Source organism: Athene cunicularia (genome assembly GCF_003259725.1).
Source record: "Athene cunicularia isolate RWA chromosome 9 unlocalized genomic scaffold, athCun1 chr9_part1, whole genome shotgun sequence".
Classification (NCBI taxonomy): Eukaryota; Metazoa; Chordata; class Aves; order Strigiformes; family Strigidae; genus Athene; species Athene cunicularia.
Genome location: NW_020799110.1, coordinates 10,752,471 through 10,771,114, shown reverse-complemented (window position 1 = coordinate 10,771,114; position 18,644 = coordinate 10,752,471). Strand labels below are relative to the sequence as shown.

The following is an 18,644-nucleotide window of genomic DNA, read 5'->3' as shown; positions in this document are numbered from 1 at the left end:
GATTAAGTGTTTGTGGTGGTCATAATTATACACGCGAGCTCAGGCCTGAAACAAAACAGCACCAAAAATGAATTAAAGAATATTATGAGATCACTCAGTTGTGAATCAGTAACTTAGTTTAAAAGTGTGGCTTGAACTGCAAGTCAAGAGAATACTCGCTTCGCTTTAGGTTAGTTTGGTTTTATTTCCTGTTGTTTAATTCTGGTCACCTGTATTACTGTGGCTTCACCATTCATGTCTGACAGGTTTTTCTTGAAGCAGTTAACGCCTGAGTCAGGGAATCAGCACTCTGGGTTTTTTTCTCTTTTTTTTCCACTCTCATTTATCTGAGTCTTCTTGAAGAGTGTTGCGTGTGATCACTTTTTTTAAGCCTTCCTCTCTGAACTGAGGATCTGCCCCTCTAGAAGATCAGAAATTAGCTCTTGCTGTTTAGATCAACTCTAAAACCTTTGATAAAAGGTGTGGAGTAGTTACTCGTATTATTTTTCTGGTACTACTGATGATATTATATTCTCAAGTTGGAGGAAACTGTTGCTGATGTAGAGGTACAGAGTGTTTGTTCAGCTGTCTATATGTTTTTTGGGTTTTTTCTTTTTAGGCTCTCTTACCTATGGCAAATGTGGCCATGATTGACTATACCTTGGAGTTCCTAACAGCAACTGGAGTGGAAGAAACCTTTGTTTTCTGCTGTTGGAAGTCAGCTGAGATAAAAGAGCATTTACAGTAAGAATCTCTTCTTTTTAGCTTTATCACACAAAAGATTCTTCTGTCCTTATCCAACAAGCTTCAAAGGTCTCACCTGTCGTTCTGATGAAAATTGTGGGCAAGAGATTCACTTTCAACAGTTGTTTCCTAGCACAACTCAAAAAAGACCACTGCTCCTTTGAAGGAATGTGGTTGTCAGTCTGTTAAAATGGTTGAGTATTTTGGGACTGCGTTTACATTGGCATTTAACTTTTCATGTCTAAAAATAGGGCTTTCCTGTGGGTAGCCATGTATGAGTACCACTGTTTGCCCCCCAGGGCACTGTTGTGCCCTGTCTTGGTGTGCCATGCAGCAGAGGGAAACAGCTTGCTCAGCACATTTGCTGCAGGTTTGCAAGCTAAAGAGAAGCATGCAGTCTTTTCCCTGCCTGAGGTACTGCTTTCCAAGAAAAAAAAAAAGTTTGGGTTGTGTTTAACTTTTCCTCCTCCTGTGTCAAAACTTGACTCACAGCGGAGTTGTGTTTCTCAAGCCTCCATAAGCCATGGTGTCAGAGTCTAACCCTCTTTAGTTCATCTGCTGTGTGCAAGTGAGCGTAGCTAAGCCGATGGATAGTGGGCTTGCTGTAATAGGATTCTCCTTGTGTTCACTTACAGATAAGCTGTCCACCAGGGCACTGTGTCCTAGTGTGTTCTTTATAGGAATATCCACTTTGTGCATTCCTGATGTGTTTTTCTCCTTCCAGAAAATCCAAGTGGTGCCGCCACACCTCTCCCAACACGGTGCGCTTTGTGACTTCGGACCTGTACCGCTCCCTTGGTGACGTGCTACGAGACGTCGATGCCAAGTCCCTTGTTCGTTCGGACTTCATTCTCGTCACTGGAGATGTGGTGTCCAATTTCAATATATCCAAAGCCCTAGAAGAGCACAAGTGGGTGTTGAAAGCATGTATGCTTGCTTGGTGTGCGGAAACTCTGGGCTCCGACTCTCCAAAGAGTGTTTTTAAAGTTCTGCCTTTCTTTTTCAGGTTACGTCGTAAGATGGAAAAGAATGTTTCTGTCATGACGATGGTATTCAAGGAGTCCTCACCCGGTCACCATGCCAGGTGCAAAGAGGATGACATTGTTATTGCTATGGACAGTGCCACAAACCGTGTCCTTCACTACCAGAGAACCCAGGGGCTGAAACGCTTCCGCTTTCCTATGGTGCGTGTGGAACCTAAACGGGTGGAGAAGGGCTGTGGTAGTGAAGCGACTCGCCCCAAGGAGGAGGTTCTCCTTGTGTGAGGGCTGGGGAACTGTTCTTGCTGCTTCTTTTGGAGCAGATGATAGGAAGTAACTCTTGGTAAACTGTTTTCTTATTTTTTTCCTTTAACCTTTATTTAAGGCTTGGTGAAATTGTGCTGGGACATACATGTTTGGGACTCGTTTCAGAGTTTGAAGGTGGGGCAGACATACACAATTCATTTTTTTTCATTTATTTGATCCCTTTTCTCCATGTGAAACTAGAGAAGTAGGTGATTTGTGCAGTCACAGGGGTTCTCAAATTGGGATTTATATACACTAAGTTTTGAAGAGGCCCTGAGCCTGGCACAGAGGGTGGAATAACAGCAGGTGGAAGGGGTAGTACCTCCTATTACCTCTGCCTGTACTGTTTACCTGATGATGTAGTAAATGCTCTGTAAATGTCTGTGGAGTCACTTTCTCCAGTGAGATAGATGGACCTTTTTCTTTTTTCAACTCAGAACTAAAACTGTGATTATATGGCGTTTTCATTCCCAAATCAGTAATCAGTAGGTATTTTTTACTTCAAATGAAAGCACAAATCGCTGCAGGAAGCCAAAAAGGAAAAAACAAAACACCCCCACCCCACCCCCCAACAAACAAACAAACAAACAAACAAAAAAAATCCAAAAAAACCCCACAACCCAACCCACAGCCTTAAAAATCCACAGGGGGTATGGAAGCTATGAATATTGCATTTTGACTTATTATTGTTTTTTGTATGTTTGAAGTTCCCAATGACTAAGGTAAGGAGCCTCCTGGAGGAAAAGCGATTGTTCAAAGTACAAGCTGTTTCTTGGAGAGGCACACTCTGTAAGGATGAGAGCAGTCTTTTCTGACTGACACGCAGCTCTTTGTGTGACCAGGCTGTGCCTGCTAAGCTTGTGTCTCAGAACAGATTGTAGATTTATCTGGTCTTCAGAACTTAAAGTTAGTTTAATAATTTAGTCAGTACTGCTCCTGGCTTATAGAAGGCTTTTGGGGTTCGGTACTGCGTGAAGCACTGATCATCTGAATTCTTTCCTTTCAGAGTCTGTTCCAGAACTCTATTGAGAACGTTGAGGTGCGCCATGACTTGCTGGATTGTCATATCAGCATCTGCTCTCCGCAGGTGAGCTCTGCCCTTTTGAGGGTCTAAAACTGAGTCTTCATTGCTCCCCTTGCACCCTCTGCACACCAGCAGGCTATGTGGCCCGAGTGTACTAAGTTTGGAAAGCAGATTTCCCAGCTGTGCTCAGTGACTGAGCTGAGATCATGGGGCGCTGCTCTGTGGACCGTATGGGTGCTCAGTCTGTATCTGGCATCCACTGCTCGAGCCCAGGTAGAAAAGACAGTGGATGCATCAGTAGACTGGCTGATTTGGCACAGGATGAAACTGTTCTGGAAAATAAGTGATTTCACTTTGAGTACAGCAACATCTGTGGAGCAGAGATGATGGCTGTGCTATGGAAAAGTGTCAGTACTTGCAAGCTGGTACTGTATTAGGGTAACATTCAGGGTTATTCCAGCCTGGACTCGCTAACATCCACATGTGAAAAAGCTGGTCTACAGCCTTCCTTTGGGAGTGAAACTACAAAGTGAAGCTGGGCAGATTGCTTGGAAATGCTAAAGCAGTGTTTTGCCCCTTCTGAAAACCAGAATCTGTTCATAGTCTCCATTAGGATGAGGAGATGGGAAAGTCAACACACGTAGCAGAAGGAATCAAAGCTTTATTCAAGGCAAGAGCCTCACTTTCCTGTACTGTATAACTCAGCTGTCTGAGAACCACTGAACAGCCATTAATCACCTGGCTTCCCTGACATTTTCTACTAACTATATTATTTCCTTATATTTGATTCCTGGCAGGTGGCTGAGCTGTTCACAGACAATTTTGACTACCAGACACGGGATGACTTTGTGCGTGGTCTGTTGGTGAATGAGGAGGTAAGGAGAGGGTTGTTATGAGGGAAGTCCTATCACCCTACCTTAGAGAATCCTCTGACATGCTGCTGCCTGTCTCGCAGGTCCTGGGGAACCAGATCCATATGCATGTAACGACAGAAGAGTACGGTGCCCATATATGCAACCTGCTCATGTATGAAGCTGTGTGCTCTGACATCATCCGGCGCTGGGTTTATCCTTTGACTCCAGAGATGAACTTCACTGATGACAAGAATCAGAGTTACACCCATTCTAAACACAACATTTACCGAGGGGTGGATGTTAGCCTCGGCCATGGCAGCGTGCTCGAAGAGAACGTACTCATTGGGCAGGGGACGGTCATCGGCAGCAACTGCTCCATAACAAACAGCATTATTGGGCAGAACTGTAGCATAGGTGAGTGCAAGAACAGGGAACATGCAGGCCTTGCTAGGCAAGGGCACAGGCTTTTGGGATTTAGTTTTTAAAGTGCGCTTGGCTCTGAGAGAGGATGGTAGGTGGGCACTGATCGACTTCTAATGGGAAAAAAGGAGAAAAGCTTGGTTTTCCAGTAGAGGAAATAGATGAAGGTTTTCAAGGGTACCATAATGATTCTGAAAGGTGGAAGGCATTTCATGCAGATATGTTGTTTCAGCAGTAGACAATGCATGACCTTTACTGATCTAGAGTTACCACTCACCAACATCCTGCAAATGAGGGACATCTGTCCCTGGTTTTGTGAGCCGCCTGGTCCTCCTTCTTACTAGTCTTGACTGGCATTTTTTTGATTTCACTGTATTTGTGCAAAAGCAAGATGTCAGTTGCTACTGTCAGTTTAGGTTTCTATAGAGAACAAACTTACCTTTTAGCCTTGGATTAGAAGTGGCTGCAGGCCTCTAAGACCTATTTTTACCTTTCATCTAACATCCATCGTGCATCAAGGGCACTGGGATTCAGTTAGATTCTTTCTAGTGAACTCAGCAGTGTGGGAGAGCAGCAAACTGCCTTGCTCAACGTATTTGTGTTTGGTGATATATAACAGGTGATAAAGTAATTTTGGATGGCGCTTTTCTCTGGGACAAAGTACACATAGCAGATAACGTGGAGATCTGCCATTCTGTTATCTGCGATGAAGCTGAAGTGAAGGAGAAAGTAAAGCTAAAGCCTCACTGTGTCCTCTCTTCTCAGGTGAGCTGTATTTACGTCTGTTCTTTCTGCCTTTCTTGGCAGGTTGGTAGACTTCTGCTAGACCGTACCAGAACACAGGATTGCTCCAAGCCTTTTTGCAGAGACGGGGAATATGTTACTGCTTCCTTTTGGGTTTCTTCCTTTTGTTTGGCTAGGGTAGTATGGTGTGTGATCTAGCAGTGCTGATGTCTTCAGTTGCACTTGTTAGTATACAGCTTGTCTGGAGCAGCTGTTTTTCCTGCTGGTGGAGGTACAAGGGGTTGATTAGGATGTTTCTTCATTAAGATATGTTGCACGTATTTGCAGGTAGTAGTAGGTCCTGGCATCACTCTTTCTGAGGGCACAGTGATCTCTCTGCATCCACCAGATGAGGAGGAAGAGGATGATGACCAGTTCAGTGATGATTCTGGTGTGAACAAGGAGGAAAGCAAAGTGAAACTGAAAGGTATGAGAGTCTCTGGCTCCATGCACTTAGGCTGTACAGAGGGCTTTGCCTTCCATGATCTTTTGGCACCTTTCCCTCCCCCATTCTAGACTCTGCAATGCCAGGAGGGAGCTTAATGCTGCATTCAGCTTGGAACATGTGTGTTTTCAGTAGGGCGAGCAAGGATATTTGGGTTAAATTGGACAGTGAGAGGTACCTCAGTACCCCAGTATTAAAATCTTTGGAGACTCAGCTGTTTTCCATTTTTCTTAGAGTAGGAGACAGTGAGCTGAACCTGGAAGAGATGTGCAGTTCAAAGCAGGTTGCAAGCTCCATGTTCTCGTACCTGGACAGCGTCCAAGGATTTTGTCCTTGTGATATACTGTTTCTACCAGTCTGGATTTGTTAAGGGATCTGAACATGGTCAGCTGAATGTTGCTGCTGTAGGGAGGAGTAAGTTGGTCACTTGTCAAAGCAAGTGAGAAGATAAAAGCTGAAATCTGTATGCATCTTCAGGAATCTCAGCTCCCTCTTGATGAAGGATATTTAGGGGCAGTAATGTGCAGGTTATACCCATCTATTTCAGGTTTGCCTGTAACCAGATCCAGTACATTTACCTCCTAATTGCTGTTTCTTTTTCAGGTTACAATAAAAAGGATGTAGGCTCAGAGGGCAGAGGCTATCTCTGGAAAGCAGATGACAAGAATGAAGAGGATGAAGAAGAGCAGAGACAAAGCCTGTGGGGTGAGGAAATATTTAGTGTAGTCACCTGGGGATGGACGGGCAGACCTGTGTTAGGGAAACTGGCTGAGTGGGATGCTGATAATTGTGTCCAGAGTAAGACCTGGGCTTCGTGAAGCAGTCTGACTCCAGATAATATATGTGTGTGGAGGTGAGGTGAGAGGTGAAAGCAAGTGCTGGACCAGATTCTCTCTTTCATTGCTCTGTGGAAGGTGTTTGTTGTATCTTTGACTTACAGTAATACGCAGAGCTGTCTGTGTGTGAATAGCACGCTATGGGACACCAGGCCCTCCCTTAAAGGCAGTATGCTTTGGCTGTTCTGGGTACTGCTGTCTTTCTTCTGCTAGTGACAGCATCTGCTGACATTGCTCCATCATGAGTCAGCAGTCTGCACAAAATGCATTTGCTTCTGTCCCTGTCCTTTGTTGTCTGCCTGCAGACTCTTAAAAAAGTCCTATTATCCTGGTGCCAGCTATAGCAGTCCCTCTGCAGCAAATCTAATCATCTGGACCTTAGGTAGAAGCTTCCGTGCAAGGACAGATAGTTGCTGACTTGGTTGGGAAGTTCCTGGGACACCTGGTTCATGCATACGACAGCTGCAGCTTTTGAGTGTTGAATGCTACGTCTTTTCTTCATCAGGCCCAGCTATGCATTCAGAGGAAGAGAGCGAGTCAGACAGTGACCTGAGCATGGGCTCTGAGGAGCCAGACAGTCGGGCAGCATCCCCTCAGCTAGATGACATCAAAGGTGAGAGAGGGGCTGTTAAGAAGTATGGTGAGTCTGCAGAGAATGCAGTGAGTGAGATTTGTGCTGCTTTCTCTAGGTGTATTGGAAAATTTATGGATGCCTGTAATATGTTTGTTTTCTGAGCTCACTTCCTGCTTTTTTACACTTATTTAATATTCCCTGTATTGCTGTTGTGTTAGCCCAGACAGCCAAGGATGAGAAGTTAGACAAAGATCCTCCATCTTCTTCGCTCATGATCACTGGGCTTTCATTAAAGTGACCTCTCTAAGCTGTCTGTTTAAATGACAGTGTCATTGCCTAAACTCAGAGATTCTGTGAAGGTCCAGCAGAGTTTCCCTGTGTGAACAGCTTGCTGCTGTAATCGGGCTGGAGAATTTAATGTTGTTGTAGGAGCTGCCTTTTTTGGCAGATATGTTTTGATTTTCTGTTTTGCTATGTTAAACTTAATTGTATTTGAAAGGAGTTCAAGCCAATTTGGAAGAAAAAAGCCTTTTTCACATTAAAATATCTCTCCAAGCAAAATAAACCAGTAAATTTTAGGTTTGAATTCACATCTTTAGTTAGGAGAAGATGAGGTTTGAATAGGAAAGGCTAGATTGTGAAATTATAATACAAACTCTGCTTTAAAAGATTTCAGAGAAAAATAGCTTTGTACTGGTTTGTGTGGATAGATCAATGATATCTAGTAGGTTGTCTCCTTTATTTGAATTATATTCCACTATTTATAAGTATAGTTGATGTGGGTTTATGCTAGTTTATGGAGAACAAATCTGTCAGAATGCTTCCTTTGTTAAGGGCATAGTTTCTTCATTAATGAACAGTTTGAAGAATCTGTGCTTTTCCTTCTCATGTCTACCTGTCCTTTCTTTCATTAGTTTTCCAGAATGAGGTTCTGGGTACGTTACAGAGGGGTGAAGAAGAAAACATTTCCTGTGACAACCTGGTCCTGGAAATCAACTCCCTCAAGTGAGTATTCCCTTAGGGATGCTGTCCCTTACACTGAACAGTTGAGTTTGAAAGCAGATCTAGAAAGAAGAGGAGAAGCCACGTAAAAACCCACATTTGATTGTTTAACATTAATTTTATCAGTATAGAGCATGAGAAATGCCGATTAGAAATCATGACTGAATGACGACAGGAGTTGGAGAGCATCAGCTGCATCTATAGCATCCTCAGTGGTTAGGCTTTTCCTACCCTAGCTCTGTAACAACAGATTGAAGTGCTATTAAGTAGCTGTGGACTGAAGAGAGCAAGCCAGTTCTTGGCCCAGACTGCCTGTAAGTTCATGCAGGGGCTGCTGCTCTGTGCATTGCAACATTCAACTTGGCACAGGCTGCCTCCAGGTTCGTGCAGGGGCTACCGCTCTGTGCATTGCGACATTCAGTCAACTGCCTGCAGCTGGGGCTGCGCTGTGGTGTGGCTTGTCCACTCTGTTTTTACAGCAGCAAGTCTAGAACAAATAATCAGAGTGCCTTTTACCTAGTATTTCTGAAATACAAACCTGTTTCGCTTCTTTTGCACAACAGTATTCGTACAGCACTCTAGTAAATGTGAGGGTGCCTTCCCTGCAGCAGCTTGTTCCGGCATGATAGCAGATTTTCAGGACTTCTGGCCTTATGCAGGGCCTGATGCAATTGCCTGAATATTTGAAAAACTGAATACAGAACAAGTATGGAAGATGAAAATCAATTTTTCCGCTGTATCTCTCTGAAGAGCCATAGTCTGCATAGATCATGTAGTGTGAAACGTTGGGGCTTTTTGCCTTTTTCCTCGCAGGTATGCATATAACATTGGCCTGAAGGAGATGATGCAGGTGCTAAGTAAAGTGATCCTGGAGTTCCCACTGCAGCAGCTGGATGCAAACCTGGATTCCCAGAACTATTTCTCAGCATTACTTCCTGTGAGTCCTGCTCCATCTGACTCTTCTTTGGGCTTGTTTCCTAGTGTGTAGGAGTCTGTCTGGATGCTCCAGGTAGTTCCAAACTGAGAAGTCTTTGGTTAAGCCTGAAGCTACTTGAACTCCTTGAGTTCATGAGCCTCATTGTCCTCTATAGAAGTAAAAGTGAACTGAAACTGTTGTACCTGCCTGACAGAACTCAGCTGAGACTGTAGGTGTGGGGAGCTCTGCTTCGGTATCTGTGGTTGTTTCTGTTTCCTGTGTGTGATAGTAGAAGTGTGTCACTTGCAGAAGAGAAAAGAGGGGGACTGTTAGAGATGTCTTTACAGGCTTGTATTCCAGGAACCTGGTTCCAATCCATCATAAGCCCTGTCCCTGGGGCAGCAGGGAGCACTCCTCTCCCAGTGGGATCGTTTCCAAGGTCTGTCTTATCTGCATACTGTAATTGGTATCAAGTTTTTTTCCAGCTAAATGCAGAGGCACGATATTGTTGTCTTTGAGCAAAGATACAGAGTTCTGTTGTGTCTCTACAGAGACAGGTTGTATAATTGGATGAGAACAATTTTCTATTTCCTGACCTAAGGGAGACAAAATAAGGTAGGATCTGCTTTAAAAAGCAGGCAGTCTTAACAGCTTGATGATCCTAGCTGAAGCCATTGTAGTATTTTTGTCTCTTTGCTCTAGCCCATTTATGTATTTGAGCTTTCAAACACTACAGGTTACAAAGGAGCTCTTTCAGAATGAATGGGTTTGACACATGTTTAGGAAGGACTAGTTTAATTTTTTTTAGGAGGTGAGGCTAAAGAGGAACACTAGACATCCTCATAATCCTTTCTCTGAGGAAGTATGTGCTTTCAATCGATGGAGGAGGATGGAAAACTAATACTTCTTTATGCAGGTATAAGCATGGCACTTAATTAATCGCTTGGATGTGTGGAGATGCCTTCTGTAGGAAACATCCATGTGAACTGATTCATCAGATGGCTTAGTGAGATTTTTGCAGTTCACTCTGTTTAAATTCTGCTTGTTTCTGCTCATTTTTCCAGACTGTTTTCTTAAATAGCATGTCCTGACCTGGAAAAAGGGAATTGAAGGAGGACTGAAGAGAATGTTAGAGTAGGTGTTAGACTAAGTGGAAAGAGTACATCTAGACAACACATTGTGTGGAGCTGGTAGCTATGTAGGATGGGGTTGATTTATTTTTTTTTTTTTTTTTCCCCTGGCTAGGCTAGGATATGTCATCTCTTTCTGTCTCCCAGATTGTTTTACTAATCTAGCATGAGTAGAACAGGAGAACTTCACTGCAGCACCCAGTCAGAAGAGATTCTAGTTTGGGTTGAAGGATCCCAAGCACAAATACAGGCTGGGTGATGAGTGGATTGAGAGCAGCCCTGCGGAGAAGAACTTGGGGGTGTTGATTGACGAGAAGCTCAGCATGACCTGGCAATGTGTACTCACAGCCCAGAAAGCCAACTGTATTGTGAGCTGCATTAGAAGTGTGGCCAGCAGGTCAAGGGAGAGGATTCTCCCCCTCTACTCTGCTCTCGTGAGATGCCCCCCCTGCAGTGCTGTGTCGCTCTGGGGGCACCAACATCAGAAGGACACAGACCTTCTCAAGCACATCCAAAGGAGGCCACAAAGATGATTGGGGGGCTGGAGCACTTCCCCTGTGAGGACAGGCTGAGAGACTTGGGGTTGTTCAGCCTGGAGAACAGAAGGCTCTGGTGAGACCTTAGAGCAGCCTCCCAATACTGAAAGGGGCTACAGGAGGGCTGAGGAGGGACTCTTTTTCAGGGAGTGTAGGGATAGGATGAGATGTAATGGTTTTAAACTGAGAGCGGATAGATTTAGATTAGATAAAAGTAAGAAACTTACTGTGAGGGGGGTGAGGCCCTGGCACAGGTTGCCCAGAGAAGCTGTGGCTGCCCCCTCCCTGGAAGGGTTCCAGGCCAGGTTGGACGGGGCTTTGGGCAACCTGGGCTAGTGGAAGGTGGCCCTGCCATGGCAGGGGGGTTGGGACTAGATGATCTTGAAGGTCCCTTCCAACCCAAACCATTCGATGATTTGAGACCGTATAAATACGTAATGTTTTGCGTAATTGCCCCAAACCCCTTAGAAACTAAAGGTAGTGGAAATACATGAAGGGCTTGCTTCTGGGAAACTTTGTACATATATATTTCATTATAGGACAGCTGATGCTCATGTTTAACAGCAGAGACAGCAAATCAACTCACCTTTAGTGAGAGGCAATAATATCTAAATGTAATATTCAGTGTGATCGTGCCCCGTGACATGGACAAGTGGAATTTCTCTAGGCAGGGAATTGCGTGGCATGCACATTGATGAAACACAAATTATCCTTGGATTTATCAGAGAGCTCCAAGTGTCATGGCAGCCAGTTTCTCCAGATGCTCTTTTGTAAAGAACAACCAGGCAGTTTCTTAGAGAGTCCTTCTCCAGGACAGTTTTGTGCCTCTGTGTCTTTACAGTGTGCAGAATTGATGTGCTGGCTTTCTGTACTGAAATCAGCAGGGAGGCAGTATCCTGGTGAGGTACACTGCCAGTGTTCAATCGCACACGTGATGTTAGTCACCGTTACAATAACTCAGTATGTTTGAGTTGAGATGTGCTTCTAATGGAGGCAGTGAGTCAGCCTTCAAAGGCTTATTAAAACATTGATGGTTTTCCTGAGCAACAGCGCTTTGAAGAGAAGAGACCAGTTCTTTGGGCAGAACTTGGATGTTTGTACAGCGTTTGAAACAGTGGCTTTTCTGCAACTTGTGGTTCTGTAGTTAGTAAAAAGTACAGTCCGTTAATTTACTAATAACTTATACCCTGAGAATCCCAAGCACTAGCTTAGTATAGCTTGATATATAACAAAAGCATGTAGCTGAAGTGTGTAGCAGCTAAAACTGCCTCAGTCAATAGCAGTATTAGGCTGAGATCTGCTTATGATGGTTTGCATGTGGCACAGCGTTATTTTGTATGAGATGGAGATACTTGCATTCTGAGAGTGGTGAATATCAGAAGCCCACTGAATGCTACAGAACTGTTTTATGTTTCTCACTCTTTGTAGTTCACTCTTTGTAGATCTTTGCAGCTCTGAGCTGCTGAGGAAGGATGGTAGAGTGGTCCCAGACAGCTCAGGAGGGGAAATTGTGGAAATGCCGTAGTTATGATGTATGATTTGACCTGAAACCACAGTATGTGCTCTGAAGCGGCCCCTGAGCACGAAGCCTTTCAGTGTTGCAGCAATTTTAGGAAACAAGCATTCAGTAAAGCATACGCCTGTGGGTATTCTTCAGATGAAACATGGAGGCTTGAGAAATAGTTACTCAGTTCAGCCCATGTCAGGCATCTTGTTTGGCTCACACACAAGTTGTAAAGCAGAGATAGTACAGAAAATCAGACCCTTCCTAGAACTGTAGATGTGATGTGAGCAAATGTGTCTGAAGCTGCTGGTAAACTGAAGGCTGTGCTTCTGTTGTCATTGAAGCAGCATCAAACAAGGTTATGTAGGTGAAGATGTCTAAAGGGAGCCGGAGGAGGCAATACAGCAGTTCAGTTTGCTGAGCCAGCCAGTGTCTGCACTGCTGCCCAGCAGCTAGCATGTGTGGTGCACCTCGTCAGGTTTCTGTTAGGGAGCCTTACTCTCTTGTAATGTCATGGAAGTCTATGTGGAATCGCTTATTCAGGGACCAAATGGATCTCTGCTTTAACTGAAACAATTTGTGGTGATCAGCACAGATGCTGTTATGGTGTAACAGACTGGAATTACAGCTTTGTCCCTTGTGCTTTGCACATACTTCATGTTGGTGTTCTGTACTGGGTTAAAATAGGCCTGGTGTGGAGACCGTGACAAAAGAAAAGTGGATCTCAACCTCTTTAAAGTTGATAGAGCGTCACTGACCAGATCTGATGAAAAATGAATCCACCTGTCAGAAGAATTTGATTCCTTTCACTAGACCAGATTGTTTTGAGGAGTTACCCAGGAAGAGTCAAAGCCTGGAAAGTTACGATGTTGTCCATAGGTCTCTTTGCCAGGTATACTTTCACATTTTTCAGTCTTTTATTCAATCTAAAATAATTGCAAGCTTCTAATTCCCCAGTTCAGATTTTCATGAAACTCCCAAAACAGCCTCTCCAGTCATACAGGCTCATAGGTGTGCTTTTGCTGGTGGCTCTCTGGGGCTGAGCCCTACTTTCCCCATTAGCACCAGGTACAGTACGGTGCACATTCTCAACTTGAGATGGTGTACTTTCAATTCTTTCACTTTCCCAGCAATGGACTTGTTGAATTGAGTTCTGGGATTGTGAGTGTTTATAGTTCTGCTTTCTTTATTAATAACTGGCTTTCAGAAACTCAGTAACTTCTGGTTAGAATTGTACCTGCTTAAGATTTAAAGGTGTTAACAGAAAGGTACTACAAAATATTTCTTAGCCTGGAAGCAACTTGCTAATAGCTTTACTACATTTGATGTGAAGAATTCCAGAGGATGATAAAATCACAGGAGATGGTTGTAGAGGAGAGAAGAGTGTTTAGGACTAAGTATTTTGTGAAAGGATAAAATGCTTTCTGGAAATACGCCATCCTTTTTTTTTTTTTTTTTTTTTGTTGTGATACCATGATGGTTAGGATCATTCTGTGCTATTACTGTTGTTCCTTGAACCATTCGATGTACTACTATACAGATCAGCTTGTTTGTACTAATCCTCTTTGTTTCTGCTCGAGGCATGCAAATTCCAGCATGGTCGCATAGCAAATGCGTCTGAAGAGGTGCTGGAGTGTAGTACTATGGAGTAGTTGAGCACTATTTCCTAGTACAGGCTACCTTTGTCAGTCCACGCTAGCCTGGGTTCTAGCTCTGCTACGTGTCCTGGAGCTCTCCCTCTGGGAAGGCTACTGCCTGTTAACAGTTGTTCTGGATATAATAATGCTGATTAACCCTGAATATAAGTGTCTCGGAGCTTCTTCATCACACCCCAAGCCCCTGTGAATTATCTGTTTCCCTTCAAAACAAACCAGATGTGTTCTGTAAGGAGACACTGTTGAAAGCATAGCAACACAGTGTGTCTGTACAGGCACGCCAAGGATGTAGTTACAGGAATGCCTGCTGTTGAATTAAGCCATTTAAAAAGATGTGGAACTCGGATTTAATTTCCTACAATGTTTTTGTAGGATGGTCTGGTCATGATCGAGCAAGTGAGGAATTTTTGTATCTTACCCTGGTTCTGATACCTTCTTCAATTGTTATGGACCGGGGTCTAAGTATCTTTATCATCTAACCCAGATTCAGGTCAGTCTATGCTGCTCTACGGAGCTTTTCCTGCCGCTTGCTTTCCAGATACATACAAGTGAAAGAGCTCGGGGGGACTTGGACAGAAATACTCTTTGAAGAGACAGCACCAAAACCCTTAAACTAAAGACTTCATAAAAAATAAGCCTTGGAGGAGAGGACTGAGATCAACTGATAGTGTAAAAACTTCTTGCCCTTCATCCTTCCTGCCCATTCCCTGCAGGAGACTCCAGGATCCAAACAAGCCTGTAGGCACACAGCTAACATGTGTAACCCCTTGCACTTAAGGGCTGCTCCACTGCGTTCCTGTTTTAGGGGTGGCTGTTTTGCACTGCCCACTTCTACTCATCTGGTAATTATCCTGGCACTGTCTTTTTTTGTCTTATTTGTTCTTCTGCTTTGAAGGAAAATTCCCCTGAAATGTCCGCTACTTTGTGGGGGGAAGGTTTGAGTAGCATGTATGTGCCTCTCCTTGTAGGTCTGCTGTGAAGTGATTTTTCCAGACTCCATTAAACATATTTATTGTGATAATCTAGTGTTCCATACAGAGAGGCAACACCAAGAAAGTTAACAGATATCCTGAAAACTGCTTAGTAAAATCAGGTCCTGTCTGCACATGTGAGACTTAATAGCATCTGTTTCATGGACAGAGTGGGGCAAAAATATTTAAGTTGTCAGCTGAACTGTATCTTAAAATGCCTCCCTGAGGTAGTTTCTTAGTGCAGCACAGCTGAGAAACAGGGCTGAGTGCATGCATCCATCTCATAGCTCGGGAACTGTTCTGTGTTTTTCCTCTGCAGCTGTTGAAGAATTGGACCCCGTTGTTTAAGAACTACATAAAACGGGCGTCAGATCACTTGAATGCCTTATTTGCCATTGAGGAATTCTTCCTGGAACATGACAGTCTATGCACATCAATAGCTAAAGTGAGTATCCACTCCAAACTCTGAGGACCTGTTTTTGTGAGTTTCATGATGAAATACATCCTGATTGTGTCATTGACTTGTTTGTTTTAGAGGAGAGAATTTGGGGGTCTCAGTGGAGAGGGGGAAAAAAAAAAAAAGTATCTATAACAATTGCTTTTTAGAAAAAAAGAAAAGTTCTATGTCTGCCTGTGCCTCTGAGGGAGCACAGCTGAGGGTGAGTATTAATTACCAGCATACAGCCTGAAGGGAGCTATTATCTGGCAGCTTCTAACTTAGATGCCCTTGTTGTGTGACACTGGAAGAGGCGAGGCCAGAGGCTTGATTTAGGAGGAGCTTCACTTCATTTCTCTCCATGGTCCCTGGGATCTAACCGCCAAATGATTTATCCTGCTTTAGAGTGCAAAACAAGCAAAGCTAGGAATAAATGTAGGATTTCATATTCAGGCTGAGCTAGTTATGGAACTGGGAATAAGGGGGAGCTGACATGTAGCTTGTTACCCATCTTCCCACTGAGAGTTTTCAGTATATTCCTCCTCACCTTTCTTCACAAATATTTCGTCCCTGTGTTCTTTCTGCCCCATCACACTGAGAGCATCTGACTTGGATCGCAAGTCTTTTGTTTAGTAGTGTCTCAGGAAACCCCTGTCTCTTTTTGAAGAGCTCTCCTAGAGCCTGCTTTAGTCTTGGTTCCTCAAGAAGGAGTAATCGTAACTTCTGCTACCAGTGCTTCTGGCTAATGGCAAAGCACTTAGGACTAGAGCCAAAAGCCTTCAGTTTGGTGAGCCAAAATGTCCTTGAATTACTGCAATTGTTTGGCATGTGTCCATTGTTCTAGGGGCCTGGGTTTCCCTGGAGGCTGGGAATTGAAGTGACACGTTATATTTGGAGTTGGCAGCCAGCTTTGTCAGTGCTCTGCCGCAAGGAGAACGACTGCTAAGTGCCTGCTCTGCCTGAGCACAAAGGCACCCTGAGAAAGCATGATTGCATCTTACCCTCGCTGCACTGGGCAGGAGTTTGAGCTGATGAATGACCAATTGCTTTGACACCTGCCGTAAGGCACTTTTAAGAGAGAACCTTAGGAGGAGGGAGCCTGGGGCAGAGCTGGGCAGATTCATGCTCTTCTTTGCACATCACCATTGTGCATATGTGGGCCTGCATAAGAGTTGCTTGTTAGATTTGCTTTGGGGATGGGTTTTGGGATGCTTTCAAAAGAGAACTTAAGTAACTGGATATCTTGAACTGACATCCTCTGAGGCCCTTTGTTGCCCACAGCTCTTAGTCATAACCTGCATCCACAGAGCTGAAGCTGATGGGACTTGAACTTTGACTCATTATGTGTCATAGCATCTAACTGTCAGGACCATAAACCTTGGTAGGAGAAGCACAGTTATTTTTAACAATAAAACAAAATGAAGCAGACTGCCTTCTGCTGAAGGTGGAGTTGGGAGACACGTGCAAACTTTGTGCTTGGACATGAGCTAGCCCCAAAAGAGTTTATAGAGAGCCCTGTTGCTCTTTTCTAATCGATGCAGGTGTTGATGACATTTTACCAGCTGGAAATTCTGGAAGAAGATGTAATTCTCAATTGGTTCTCTTTGCGGGACACATCTGACAAGGGAAAGCAGCTTCGTAAAAACCAGCGGGTAAGTCCCCAAGGTGTTTAAAGAGTGTGGTGAGGGAGAGATAGAGACAACAGCTGCTAAAAGAAACTTTGAGTGGAGTTGGGTGCCACTGTCACTTTCTGTGGAGCAGCTGCCATTACATGGTAGGCCAGTAAGTGCACTGAACACTACGCAACACAACGTTGTTCTCCGGAACAGATGTTTCTGTGGATTCTGCTGTAATCATGCTGTTTGGATGAGGAATGGAGGTAGTAGGACAGGGAGATTGTTTTTAGTGGGCTTTCTGTAGCATGAGGCCAGCACTTTCTGGAGTAGCAGCACGGCTTCTCTAAGCCAACACCCATTTGAAATGGGCTTTAGGCCAATGCCCTGTGTGCTGGCCCCATGCAATTCCTTTGAAGCTTTCATTCCTGGCTCACCAGTCCCTTCGCATATATTTCTAAGCGTTAGCTGTACTGAGTGGTTTCATTTGGCTTGTGTTGCAAAAAGCATATAAACTGCCCCCCTCCATCAGGCAGAACTTTGTGCTGCAGTTTGGCTGAGCCCTGTTCCAGTCTTCCTCCCTGGATCTGGGAGAGGAGCAGGGGAAAAAAGCCATCTCTGAAGAACTCTAATTTTTGTTTAAAACTTTTGCAAAGTCAGCTCTTAGTATAGGTCAGCTGCTTAGTCGAGCCCAATTAAAAAGGTAAAATGAGCTGCCTTCTTTATAGCAGTTTCTCAGGGAGTAGGTTTTTCCCATCAGTTTTCCTAACATGTCTTAGCTAAGGTGCAGCTGTCATCTCCTGTCATTCAAGGTCTGAAAAACTCTCAAACTTTTGTCTTTTTGCTGAGTGTATAAGGATTGTCTGACTGGAGGAATTTCACTCAGGAATCTAATCAGTCTGGGTTTGTCCGCGGCATCCCAGTTGTTCGTCATCTAAACTTTTGTCTCTCTCTCCTTCAATCTGCCTCCGTTTCCATATGTCCTAGAAACACTTTCTTGTGCATGATAGCGATGCTCACTGACACAGTGTAGTTGTTGAGCATTCCCAACATCTGTTTGGTGTCACTTATTACCCAATTACATTTAATTCTCTCTGCAGCTCCAGAAGTTCATCCAGTGGCTGGAGGAGGCAGAGGAAGAGTCGTCTGATGGCGACCAAGACTGACATGGTGACTCGGCATGAGAAGAGGCGCTCTCACTGCCTTTCTGGGCCGAGTGGGCAGGGCAAGATCAATGCCAGTGCATGGTGTGTAGATGTGGGGCCTGACATCGAAGTGACTGACAATCCCATCCTTAATTAGGTTGTGTGTTCTCAACTTTGCCACTTCCCTCCCTCCCTCACTTGCCCAGTGGCACCTTATGTTGGATGGTTGCAGCCCAGTGTAAAAACCATAAGGGAATACCAGGAGGTTGTGATACCTACTAGAATCCCTCTGGAGCCTGGATATGATATATTATAAGCTATATTTTGGGAGGTCCTTGTTACTAATACAAAGGGAGCAAATAGATGCAAATGCATACAACACCCTTGTAAATCTAACCATCGGGGTTGTGGAAGAATGGTCATGCAGCTAAGTTATTTGGAGCCTATGTTGCTTCTGGAGCCAAGAGAACTCCTGCTGAAGAGACACTGGCAAGGTTGGTGAGTAGGAGCATTCAGGAGTTCCTGTGCCTGGAGAAGATGCAGTTTTCTGAGGATCCCCAAGGCAATTTGCAGCCTAGAAGGTACTTCTGTGATCCTTCCAAAAGGGAAAAATCTCTTGCCAGCTGCCTTGCTAGGATCTAACACAAGGTTGCACAGTAGAGTTGGTGAAGCCTTGTGTTTCCCCCTTCCGTAGGACAGGGGATAATACATGCTCAGTTCCCCCTGCGGGGGTTGGCTAATAGTGGATGTGCACTGGCCAGTGAAATGCTGTATGGATTACTACATCTTAG

General features: G+C 44.3%; 1 protein-coding gene across 1 annotated transcript; it reads left to right on the top strand.

Moving 5' to 3' along the window:
• Window positions 1-598: 598 nt before the first annotated feature.
• On the top strand, window positions 599-18,365 carry EIF2B5 (eukaryotic translation initiation factor 2B subunit epsilon). Its single transcript, XM_026855206.1, has 15 exons — window positions 599-723; window positions 1,448-1,633; window positions 1,730-1,907; window positions 3,016-3,096; window positions 3,831-3,908; window positions 3,989-4,301; window positions 4,927-5,072; window positions 5,379-5,517; window positions 6,139-6,240; window positions 6,877-6,984; window positions 7,860-7,950; window positions 8,761-8,884; window positions 14,979-15,104; window positions 16,637-16,747; window positions 17,809-18,365. Exons 1-15 carry the CDS (start codon window positions 611-613, stop codon window positions 17,872-17,874), a joined length of 1,962 nt encoding a protein of 653 aa, XP_026711007.1. The 5' UTR covers window positions 599-610; the 3' UTR covers window positions 17,875-18,365.
• Window positions 18,366-18,644: the final 279 nt, after the last annotated feature.